Source organism: Pipistrellus hanaki, assembly GCF_964339955.1.
Source record: "Pipistrellus hanaki genome assembly, chromosome: 17".
In the NCBI taxonomy this organism is placed as follows: domain Eukaryota; kingdom Metazoa; phylum Chordata; class Mammalia; order Chiroptera; family Vespertilionidae; genus Pipistrellus; species Pipistrellus hanaki.
In genome coordinates this window covers 32,918,987-32,932,139 of record NC_140519.1, presented here as the reverse complement: position 1 = coordinate 32,932,139, position 13,153 = coordinate 32,918,987, and the positions used below count along the sequence as shown (strand labels likewise).

At 36.5% G+C, this 13,153-nt stretch overlaps 1 protein-coding gene across 2 annotated transcripts in view; it reads right to left on the bottom strand.

Annotated features, from left to right (window-relative positions):
- CSMD3 (CUB and Sushi multiple domains 3) overlaps nt 1-13,153 on the bottom strand; it is a 771,720-nt gene that overhangs the window by 71,729 nt on the left and 686,838 nt on the right. For both annotated transcript variants that reach the window (XM_084864313.1, XM_084864314.1), the window contains 3 exons: nt 11,554-11,742; nt 10,686-10,863; nt 9,719-9,864 (listed from right to left, as the gene is read on the bottom strand). In XM_084864313.1, coding sequence (XP_084720439.1) covers nt 9,719-9,864; nt 10,686-10,863; nt 11,554-11,742 — 513 coding nt within the window. The remainder of the gene's footprint in view (nt 1-9,718; nt 9,865-10,685; nt 10,864-11,553; nt 11,743-13,153) is intronic.

Below are 13,153 nucleotides of genomic sequence, written 5' to 3'. Positions count from 1 at the left end.
GAGTTTTCAGTCTGAGAGTAATGTGATCAGATTTCTTTAAAAAATAATAATAATGCTGTCTGCAGTAGGAAAAATACACACAGTTGGAAGGGGACAAAGGTGGATACCTAGACTCTACATAGCTGTGGGTGTTCAATAAACAATTGTTGATGGATTCTAAAAAACTCACAGGTGTCCACAGATGACATGATGTTAAAAGTTTTGATTAGGACCTCCAACAGTCTCTCACTTCGGTCAATCAACTTCAACCCCACATATTAACCAGTTTATATTTTTAGCTGCGAGTAAACAGGTAATTCCTCTCCTCCGCCTAAAACTCAAGGACCCAATTTGAAAAATGAAACCTGTCTACACTCTACCCCTTATCGTAATCCCTTCTATTCTCTAATCAACATAGCTCTGAAATGGTTGGTGGTGTAACATTTGATCATTCAGCTAAAACTTTTAAGTTCTCTGTAATTTTTAAATCGGCTTTGCCTTTTTGAAACCTACCGTGTTTCCCCAAAAATAAGACATCCTCCGAAAATAAGACCTAGCACATGGAAAGATAAGACATCCCCTGAAAATAAGACCTAGCGCAACTTTGGGAGAAAAAATTAACATAAGACACTGTCTTATTTTCGGGGAAACAGGGTAGCTTCCTTTCTCTTTTTAAACTTTGTTCTCAGATGACCGAAATAGAGACATTTTCACTGATCATACTACCTGGAGTTAACTCCTCACAATTACTCCATTCCATATCTCTCTATTTCCATCGGGCAGTTTTCACAATCTGTAAAAATTATTTGTTTACTGTCCATTGTCTTGCACTAGAATGTAAGCTGTGTGAGGGCAGGGGCTTATGTTTATATTATTAAGTTCTAACTCCTAAGGGCATGATACAGTAACTAACATAACAATATTCAATGAATATCTGTTGAATGACTGAATTCTAGAGAAATGAAAGAATAAATGGTGAGTTAGTATCCTACATAATAAAAGGCTAATATGCAAATCGACTGAACTGCGGAATGACCGGTTGCTATGACGCACACTGACCTCCAGGGAGCAGGTGCCCAATGCCAGAGCTGCTCTCTGGTGGTCAGTGTGCTCACCCAGAGGGAGTGCCACTCAGCCAGAAGCCAGGCTCATGGCCAGCTAGGGCAGCAGCAATGGCAGGAGCCCCTCTCACCTCCATAGCAGCGCTAAGGATGCTTGCCTGCCAGGGAGTGGACCTAAGCTGTCAGTCAGACATCTCCCAAGGGCTTCTGGACTACAAGAGGGCACAGGCCAAGCGGAGGGACTGCCCCTCCACCGAGTGCCTGAATTCTGTGCACCAGGCCTCTAGTATATATATATAAAGCACTTTCTATGATATTGAGCATCAACTCAGTCCAGACTCTTTGGATTTGAATCTTGTTTCTAAGGCTGAAAAATTGGAAAATCTTGGACAAGTCGACTATTGTCTGCCTCATTTTTCATCATCTGTAAAATAATGTTATGCCACTTCAAAAGGTATTTAAAGGATCAACATGTTAATATAGGCAAAGAACATGGAGTAGTGCCTGGCACATAGTAAGCACATTATAAGAGTAAGTCCTTATTCTATCAAATTGGAATGCCATTCCTTCCAGATAGTTGGTGTTCAAAGATAAATAAAAACATTTGTTAAAATAATAATACTTTCTGCTGTGCCCAAGTTTCCCTGTTTATTCATGAATGACTTTTTGCTTTGGTAATTACTGAAATTATTCCAAGCAAAATTTAGGCATGTTATCTTTGTTGGCAGGATCAGGGTGGAAAAGGCAATGGTGGGATGTACCAGATGAAGGCCATAGTGAGGAATTAAACTCTATAGCTCCACATCCCTTTCTGGACATGTTTCTAACAAAGCAATGAGCATCCCCGGAAAATAAATGTCTGCCAATTTGTGCCGGTTATTCATTACTTCTGTGCACATAACAGCCTACGCTGCTATTTACTCTGGAAGCAGGGTGTGTGTGCCCCCATCTCGGTCCTGCTGGCTCCATGGCCTTAGGCAAACTGCTAAGACTCTGTTCTTCAGTTTTCTCTTCTGCAAAATAAACACAGAACTAAGATTGAGCTGATAGATTGTAATGTGCTTAGAAGAGTGCCTGACACCTATTTCAAAGGGAAAGCACATTCCCTCTTTATATAAGGTTAACATGGCTGCTGGGATGGCAGCTGTGTTCTGAATACACATAATCTCAATTACTGACCTTACTCACAACCCGATGTCATTCCCAAGGCGAGTGCCCGTGGGACTTCCCAAATATATCAAACAAGTTGTTTTGTTTCTATTCTTATTCAAATCTGCTGTACTTTGCAAATGCAGAGATTACTTGCGTATTTTTCATTAATGTACATTATACTGTAATATAAAATCCTTGAGTTCAGCAACCTATGTCAAAGTCCTGTATGATATGTAACAACACTGCTAGCACAATGCCCTGTGAATAATATTCAATAAATACCAACTGATGATGAATTGAATTAAAACAATATCTCATCCTATATATTGTATATACTTTGGTTACTTTGGAAGAAAACAAACAGATCTAGGATGGGTATACCCAATATTGTACAGGTTAGCATCATAGGTTGTTTGATCTAAAAGACACCTAATAAATCACCTATTCTAATAATTTTCTTTTGATACAGGGAGGGAGAAGGTGACCTAGTATGAGCAGAAGTGAAACTTCTAAATTCTGTCATTTAAATTTTTAACAATATTAGCATATATTTTAATACATGCTTTTCATAGATTCTTCTATTTAGAAACAGCTTCAGAGTTATAACCATTAATGAAAAAGCTGTGTACTATATATCTACACATTTTATCTAAATCTGTATTATCTTTAGAAGAATCATTTATTTGACATGTCATTCAGCTTTAAAATATCATTTATAATTTAATAACTGAATGAGGGCATCATATTCTACATGTATCTTTTCTCTAATATATATGTTTTTTATCTATTTTAGTCAGAGGAAAAGAGAGGGAGAGAGAGATAGAAACATCAATGCATCAATGAGAGAGAAACATCATAGATCAGCTGTCTGGTGCCCTGCTGAGGATCGAGCCTATAACCCGGCATGTACCCTGACCTGGAATTGAACCCACAACCTTCTGGTGAACAGGACAATGCTCAATCAACAGAGCCACACCAGCTAGATTCATGTCAGTATCTTTTGAGGATGACTCTCATTTGAATTGTTCCCTGTTTTTGTTCAAATGTGTGTAGCTCTCTGGTTCTTGTTTCTTAAGATTACTTTAGGGTTTGATTCTGGCAATATTTTTGTTACATTTAATTTCCTATTTTCTTTGTCATTAAATATCCAGCCTAATTCCAGAAAAGAATGTTGCATATACCTACATCAGTTCAACTGAGTTATTAAAGGCATCTTAAAAAAAAAAAAAAAAAAAAAGACAGACTAGAACACTGGCAAATCACCATTCCTCTGAACCAAAAAAGTGTAAGTGCATAACCTTTCAGTCAGGTAAGGGCACTATTTCTTTCAGAGAAAAAAAAATAATAATAGTGGTCTCTGTTCCCTCATAAACTCTAAGATCTCTATAGTCACGGGCAGATAGACTTCCATGGTGACCCAGATTGGTTCAAGGATGATAATTTCATGATGTGGAGAAAAACTGGTGGAGAAAAAGGCTTGGCACATTTCATGTTCAGTTATGTACTTGTGGCAATGTCAAAAGTTGTGTGAAATAAGCTCCACTTGTAGGTGAACTTAAATAAATGTTCTTGTTGTTCTAATTAAGAGGAAAAGTCTGAGTGTGAATTGAGGTACCCTAATACTCTGATATTAGAAAAAAAGAGGTGACCTGGATAATCGATTTAAACATTAACATGATACCTTCTCTCCTAAGTTAATAAATATTGTGTTCACTGTTATAGCCTTCTGGTTGTTTTGTTGGCATAAGTCAGACCCTCAATAAAACGTATTTTCTCTTCACACAGGGACCATGGATCGTTAGGAGAACTATGAAGAAAAACATACTAAGTTGCGATAAATCTACCAGCATATTGTAGTTTGCTTGTAGGTCCTGGGGGAAAAGCACTCAGAAGTGTGAAGCTTCAAATGGTATTTAGAAGGGGTATTTTCTAGAACATAAGGTGACCTATCATCTTGCCAAAAATGAAAGTGATTTTTGTTAAATGTTTAAAGAAAACATAGATTTACACACCATGAAGTATACTCTATGCATTAGTTAGTATCAGTTTAGGACATCGCCTGGCACTCATTTTATTGCTGCATCTGTTTGCATTATTTAAAAAGAGGTCATGCTTTGGAGTCAGACAGACCTATTTGAATTCCAGGGAGCCCTTCTATTTATTAGCTCTCTGGTTTTATGTAGGCTACACAATTTTTATTCAGTTCTTTCATTATTAAAATGGGGATCATAAGGCTTACCTTGCAGAGTTATTACAAAAATTAGCAATAATACATGGAAAGTACCTAGCATAGCACTGGGCATATTAAGTTTTCGGTAAATGGCAGCTATAGCTATTACAGTAACCATCATAGAGAGTCAGTGTCTGCAAAAACATGTAGCTAAAAAGGTTTTGTGTAGTTTACTTTCAAAGAGTTACTGATGAGGGCTGAAAGTTGTTACTGTTTATTATAATCCAACCCCATCTTGACTCTAAGGCAAATATCAAGAAAATTCAGCAATACTGAGAGACACAAAAACATTTTCACAGAAGAAGAAGAAATATGATAGATGAGATAAAGTGCCTCAACATTTACCAATGTCCTATTTTTTTCATTGCACAGAAATTGCATTTTGGGAAGCTTTTTATGAATGTTATTTTTGATCAGGAAAGGCTTTTGAAAGTGTTCTTTTATAAAAGACAGATGGCTAGCTGGATCTCATAAAAAAAAAAAAGTCAGGTTAGAGAGAAAGGGAAAAACACTTTTTTTCACTTTTCAAACGTATTTAAAATATCTTAATAAGTAACATTTAAATGATTGATGTGACCTTCAGAAAATATATGAACGTATAGGTCTATCAGGTTTATAAAATAAATACACAAATCCTAAGAAAACCATTCCTGACTTAACAGGTCAGGGCATAACAGAAGGAGCTATTAAATCACTAAGAGAATTTAAAGAAAATTGAATGTGGGAGTAAACCATTCTAAGCTTAGCTATACTCAACCATCTTTAAATAATAAAATGTCTACTGGTTTATTTATTTTTACAAACACAAAATGACTTGAACAATTTTTTTTTATCATTACAAAAGTTCACATTGGCACTAACCTATAGGTGCTGAATATGGGCCCAGAATAGGAATATTATATTTTAGATGCATTAAATTATATTAGTTGTATTAATACTAATTTGAAAACACACATCTTTCTTGTTGCTGTGAGAGGGAATAGGTACACATCTACATACTGTAAAATAATCTTTTCAAAGGTTGTCACCCGTATAGCTAAAAATTTCAATAAGAAACTTTTTTGAAAGAATGTGAACACACTTCCAACTGTAAGACCAAAACATAGTCAATCCCAATCAGTCAATAATCCTATATAATAAAACCCTAATATGCAAATGGACCAAGTGGCCAAATGACCAGCGGAATAACCTGTCACTATAATGCTCACTGACCACCAGGGGGCAGACAATCGATGCAGGAGCTGCCCCTGGTGGTCAGTATGCTCCCGCAGGGGGAGCATCCCTCTGCCAGAAGCTGGGCTCATGGCTGGTGAGCACAGTGAAGGTGGTGGGAGTCTCTCCTGCCTCCACTGCAGTAAGGAGCAAGGGGTCCTGGATTGCAAGAGCTCAGGACTGAGAGAGGGATGCCTGACTGCCATCCCCCGAGGGGTCCAGGACTGCAGGCCGGGCTGAGGGGACGCCTCACCCAGTGCACGAATTTCATGCAACGGGGCCTCTGGTAAAATTATAAAAGGCTTACAAAGCAGAAATATGATGTGTCTTCAAAAATGCATTTACGTACTATTATTAAACTCCCGGGCTTATACAACAATACGCCATACTGTCATTAATTTCTCAAAGGTTTGATGAACGAATAAGAGCATCATAGAGAAGATGGTAGTGATATCTATGCGGGTGGATTGTCAAAAAAAATGAAGGAGGCGATGGGACTTAAGATGGGGGAGACTTAAAGAACTAAAGAAGAATAAGAAAGCATTTAGGAACCGAAGTTTAGGAGGAGGAAGTAAGAGAACAAATCTGCCTGGAGTCAGAGTGGGTAGACACTGGGGAGTGAGGTTCAATGAACCGGATTATAGGGTAGAAATAAATTTGATTGAATGTAGGCCTCATGCATTCTTGAAAAGGCGAGTCCGGATGGAAGCAGTGCTTAGGAAAACTATCCTAAGTGAGCTGTTGGAATGTAGGGCATCTGTCAATTTTAAAAGGAGCCCTAGCTCAAATTTTAAGGTCATTTTAAGATTTCCAGTGATAAAAATTTCCAGAGATGTTGATTCAAATGTTAGGATTCTCTAGGCTCTGGTAATTTTGCCTTATTATGAAACTTAAAGCATAAAATAAATGCTCTATCAGAAAATGTAAAACGTGAGATAAGACATGATAAGGAGAGGAGCACCTACTGAACATCTACTCTGTTAGGCATTATATCACTGTACATTATCCGTTGTCTCCAATTCTTATATAACCTCTGCAATGTAATGCTGATAATAGTAATAGTGACAGCAATTATTTGGGTTGAGCAATGCAATATTGAGCTTTTTTTTTTTTTACCAAACATTTCATATTGTTCAATCTAATTTATGCCAGTAATTGAAGTGATTTCCATACATACAGTATCTCATTAATCTCAACAATTCTACCATGATGTTTAATAGCTAAAACTAAAGGCCAGGTGCATGACATTTTTGCACTAGGGGGGAGGGGGGTCCCCTCAGCCCAGCCTGTGCCCTCTCACAGTCCGGGACCCCTCAGGGGATGTCCACCGAGGGGTCCTTAGGGCTAACGAGGAGGCAGAAGAGGCTCCTGCCATCTCTGTTGCACTCACCAGCCATGAGCCTGGCTTCTGGCTGAGCAGTGCTCTCCCTATGGGAGCAAAATTACCACTAGGGGCAGTTCCTGCATTGAGCGTTTGCCCCTGGTGGTCAGAGTGCATCATAGCGACCAATCATTCCAATGTTCAGTCAATTTGCATATTAGCCATTTACTATATAGGACTAGTAGCCCATTGCAGGAAGATTCCTGCAATAGGGCTTCCTGCTGCACTCTCCCCCTCCCTACCTGCTTCCCTTCCTTCTCTCCTGCTCCACTAGCTTGCTTCTCCGCAGCTTCGCTCCCTTCTGCAGTGCTTGATATGCAAATTAACCGCCATCTTCATTGGGTTAATTTACATACTCACCCATATTGGCTGGTGGTTGTGGCTTGGGCATAGCGAAGATGCGGTCAATTTGCATATTACTCTTTTATTAGGTAGGATACGTGAATATCAACAGGTAACTTGTCAAAAGTTCATTGGAAAACTAAGCACTAAATACTTAATCTATTTTACCTTATTCCTAAACTAATTCTGTTATTATTATACATGGCTGAAAAGCCTATTTACACAGCAGATGAAACATTTATATATATATATATATATATATATATATATATATATATATATGAGGCCCAGTGCACAAATTTGTGCATAGACGGGGTCCCTCAGGACTGGCAGGTCAGCTGAGCAGCACTCCCCCTATGGGAGCGCACTGACCACCAGGGACAACTCCTGCATTGAGCATCTGCCCAGTGGTGGTCAGTGTGCATCATAGCAACCAGTTATTTGTTCAGTCACTTAAGCATATATATATATATATATATATATATATATATATATATCCTATTTAATAAAAAAATAATATGCAAACTTACCATCACTCCAACACACAAGATGGCTGCCCCCATCCCATGTGGTCACAGATGGCTCCCCCCATGTAAACACAAGATGACTGCCGCAAGATGGCCAGCAGGGCAAGGTAGTTGGGAGGGAGCAGGCTGGCAGAGAAGGGAAGTTGGGGACGACCAGATTGTAGAGGGTGCAGTCTGGGCTGAGGGACACACACTCCCATGCACGAATTTCATGCACCAGGCCTCTAGTATTCACATAAGTGTCTATGTAAATCCACATTCATGCTTTGTGTGTACATATATGCATTCTGTGATCCTAATGTTTTCTATATGAATACACATACACAGAAATTTTTTCTCTGACAATATTTCCCTTTTGATATTTATCCTGCATTTTATAAGAATTGTACATTCCCTATAAGGTCATGAATATTTATAGTCCATCAATGAATTAGTCCCTTCTTTGTCTTTTGTTCTGGCAGGACACAAAATAATAAAAATTTATGCAAGGATCCATAAAAGATAAAATGTACAAATGCAGTTAAGCAACTAATTCATTTTTCAGCTTTATTACTTAATTTATTGGTTCCTGAGTTATGATTAGTTATGAAAGTAATAATTATTATGGTCTTAGACTATATCTACATAATGCCAGCAGCAATGTCCAAGTCAGTAAACAAGGCAAATGAGCTATTCTGTAAAAAGCCTGAACAAAAGTTACCAGGGGAATGCCCCTTTCTAATGGCTGTGCAGGAGTGTACATGCTGTGCAGGAGTGTACATACTTCCCTAGAGCCCTACTGTGGGCTCTAGGGAAGTACAAAGTGGGTACTGTCTACTGGCTGCTAAATGCTGAGATAAAGCAAATCGAATATCTTCTGGCCTATGCTCTGAGTATATCTAAACCTGATGTGTTTTCAATGTGAGCATAACCATATTTTTCATGGAGTATAAGATATGGGTATCAAAGCTTTACATTGTGTTAAAGGCGGTAAAAACATTAAATTGTATATTAATGTAATGGACAAAACACATGTTCATGTTGCACATTTTTATAGAACTTGCAAATTTAATTCATAGGCATTGATTCTGTGAAAGACTCATGGAATTGGTCCAACGAAGTTACATGAGGCAGAGTGTGTTTCATGGAGGTGTGGTCATAGCAGATAAAGGTATGTAATCATTAGAAATAAATTAACATTTTCTTATTTATAATGGAATAAAATCAATTTGAGATAAAATAAAAATATGTAAAACCATCCGAATGTTTTTCTCAAGAAATTACCATTATGAAGAAAAGACCCAGAAGTATACAAAGAATTAAGGTTGCAATTCTTCATAAATTATTCTACAGGTATAAAAGCCATCAACTTAATAATCTGGAATAGTCACTGAAAACTGTAATATTCTAGACTAGCTATAGTTTTGAAACAAAGTATAAATGATTGAGGAGCATGATTCAAAGCAAAAAGATATTGGATGCTAGTTTTAGAAAGATTCACAGCAGGCTGAATAGATTAAACATTTTCTATTGAGAAGTCTATTAATGTCTCAAAGTTACATGCAATAAAATATGAACAGCTGGTTCTTTCTTATTGGTTTTCATGTGGAAAAAATATTATTTTCTACTGGGTAATTACTGAGTGATTTATATCCTGTTTCCATTTGTTTAAATTCTAATGCTCCTAAATGCTTATAAGAGGTTATTCTTTGCAAGTAAATGTATTTGAAGTAATTTTTTAAGTGTCACAATTTAATACCTTTTTCAATCATTGGTTAAATATATTTTGAAGTCAATTTTCCAGGACAATTTTAAACAGCACCAACTGAAACATAAATTATTAGGGAATACGCACCATGATAACTGAGCACAAAAAAGCCACTTGTTGTGAAATCGCTGTGGAATTTGATTAGAATCTGGTTTGAGGTGCTATAGACGGACTCCAGAGCAGTATTGCCACTGAACTGCCCAATCTGAGGTGAGTTTTGATCCGGTCCATCCCTATTAGAGAGAGACAGAGCAGAGAGGGGAGAAAGATTAAGACTGATTTTTTTAGATGGGTTTTCCACAAAGTTTAATAAAGGCATTACAGAAGAGCTAATACAGTAGATGAAATAACCAATGAGCGCCATATCATATTTGAGTTTATGTAAGTGATAATATTTAAAAATATAAATTATAAAAATGGACCAGATTTTTACCTAACTGAGATGCACTCATATTGTAATTGATGACACTGTCTTTGGTTTCCTGACTACAGCCCGAGCTTCCTAAATTCTTGAGGTCTGCCCTCCTTTTATTTTCTTCAAATTAATCTTGAGTAAATTCAGAAAGAATCATAGAACTCACACAGGAGTTCTACTAACCAATTGTCAGCAATTAATTCAGATGATTTATTTATAATATATTTTTAAATAAAGATGTTTCAGTTAATGGGATAATAATACAAATATATTTTATAACAAATTATTATGAGAGAAATTCAAATGTTATATTAAGTCATTCTGATTTGTACATAAGCTTTTAAATTTTCACTAGTTTTGTAAATATGTAACTTTCTTACCTTAAACTTACCCTGATATTAATTTCTTGTTTTTTTCATATCAGTTTAATAATAAATTAAAATATTTTTCCATATGTAACATTTTTGTTCAGTGTTTAGTTACTTTATGGGCAAAATCTAAATCTATTTCTCTTCTCTGTCTCATTCTACAAACCACATACTGTCACCCTCAGTCACACCAAATTCTGTTTACAGAGGACGATGATATATTTTCATTCCTACCCTTTTGAATCAATAAGTAATAATGGCCCTGGCTTACCATACAGTAATGAAATCGTAGACTGGCTCTGTTTGAAGGACAGTGAAATTGATGTAGATTCCATTCCCAGGGGGGACTCGTACAAGCCAAAAACAGTCTTGAAAGTTGGGGTATTCATCTGGATAACCAGGAGAATAAATGGTGCCATTCATAGCAGTTATATTCCCTCCACAAAGAGCTACAGAAAAGACACAAAACAAAACGTTTAAGTCAATAACAATGAATTGATAATAAAGAGAGAGGCGCACATTTAATACTTAAGCAGTATAAAATCCATCTGTATTATGTTTTTACTTCAGTTAGGTATATAAAATAAAGTTGCAAACCATGAACAAAATATTGTTAGCTTGTATTTATTTTTCTATATGAAGCATGCTACCTAGTTTTTATTAATTATTACTAGAGTAGTAAATTATATTATCTCCTCTTTTTCCAAATATTTTATCAATATATATTTATACTGTTCAACTCTTATTTGTCTTATGTCATATATATATATAGATGGCCTTAAAAGAGGTTCAGAAATTTTTATTTAAAAGGTTTTTTTAAGAGGAAACGTACACAAATTCAGTATCTGGGCTATCGGTTTTTATAAGAACGATTATTAAACATACGCACATACAACTTCACAGACACACATACAGGAGGGGCTCCAAAGTATAAACTTTACTTTTACTGGCAATGGAGAATGCTAGGGCTTCTGCCAATAATAATACAGTCAGTTATTCATCATTGAGCCTTAAAGGTTTAACCTGTGTACTAACTATAAATATTCAACTAAAAGAGAGACTGTATGTTTCCCATGCCATTTGAAGGGGAAGACAAAACAGTGCCCAAACAAAAATGATTAAACATAGAAGGTGCATACCTTCACATCTTGGAAGTGGATGATTCCAGTTGCGACTCACTCCATGAAGGCAAGTGAGAGCTGAATGTCCAATTAGCGTGTATCCAGGGAAACATTCAAACGACACGGTTTGACCCACCGTAAAATCACTGCCAATTACAAAGCCATTGCGAAATGGGCGTGGATCAGGACAGCTCTGCAACTGATAGGCTGTGAAAGGGAAAAAGGGAAAATGTTTTTCCTTTCTGAGTTTTGAAAGACCACAGACGAGTACCACTATTCGCAATTTGAAAAGTAGATGTACTGCTCCTTGTATTTGGTGACAGATAGCAAGTCAGGTTTATGACAGATGATATTAACCAGAGTATGATATGAATTCCTTCTCATGTCTATACTTTTTCATTCAATGTTAGTATAATTTACAAAAATGCATTCAGTTTCTTCACCCACTTATGTAATTGATCTAAATTGTAAGTTTTAATGAAAACGTAAACTATAATACTATTACCACCACAGTTTTAGTCAAACATATTCTGATTCCTTTACGTAGAGTACAATAGCTTCCTGGTTACATTGCACATACATAGAATAAACACATGTGAGCTTCATTCTGAGCCCTTTGAATTTTATTTTATTTATTTTTTCTTTAAAAAGGATAAGCCACTGTTGAGTTTTTCCAAAGTATAATAGTTATGTAACAAGATAAAATACTAGAAAACATTTTCCTCCTGGTATAAATTTTGTACTTTAGTTAACACTACATTTTTGGCACTGCAGTATAACAATGTGTTCATTTGCTCATATTCCTTTTGTTCTACATTCAACATGAGATCAACGTTCCTGTGTTTTGTTTGCCATTGTATCCTAAAAGCCTTGTCCATTGTCACATAGTAAGTGCTTAATAAACACTGCTGAATAAACTTTGAGCCTATAAACAGTGTACACTATGCACTTTCCTAAATTCAGAAAGTGCTTCAAGTCTAATTGCACGATTATTTAAAAATAACATTGGTTCTGTGAGTCTGTATAAATTAACTTATTTCTCAAAAATGGCATCAGCTCAATGATATCAATGCAGTAAAAAAGAGATAGTTTTAAAAATTCAATGCAACTTACAAATAATATGTACTCATGATTATAATGCATTGTGGTTTCTATCAATAATATTACTATTAGATCAATGAGTAATAGATTCTATATTTTTATGCTTTTATTATGTAAATAAATAGTTTTCAAGGACATATTGACTAACAATGCAATTAATAAAGTTCAAATTCCAGTTTTATATCATTCAAATATGAACTTTATTTTGAGAGGGAGAAAATGAGGGCAGGGAACAGGGGTCTTCAAACTACGGCCCCGCGGGCCACATGCGGCTCTCAGAGGAGTCTGATCCGGCCCGCCAGGTTTTTTGGGCAGTGAGCGCAGCCGAGGTGTTACAGTAGGAATTAGTAGTTCATATAGTCCGGCCCTCCAGCTCTCTGAGGGACCATGATCTGGCCCCCACTTTAAAAAGTTTGAGGACCCCTGGATAAGGACATGAAGCCAGGTTTGAGTTAAATACCAGAGTGTTGGCACAAGGCTCTGTGTACTTGCTGGAGAAGGACCACAATATAGTTTT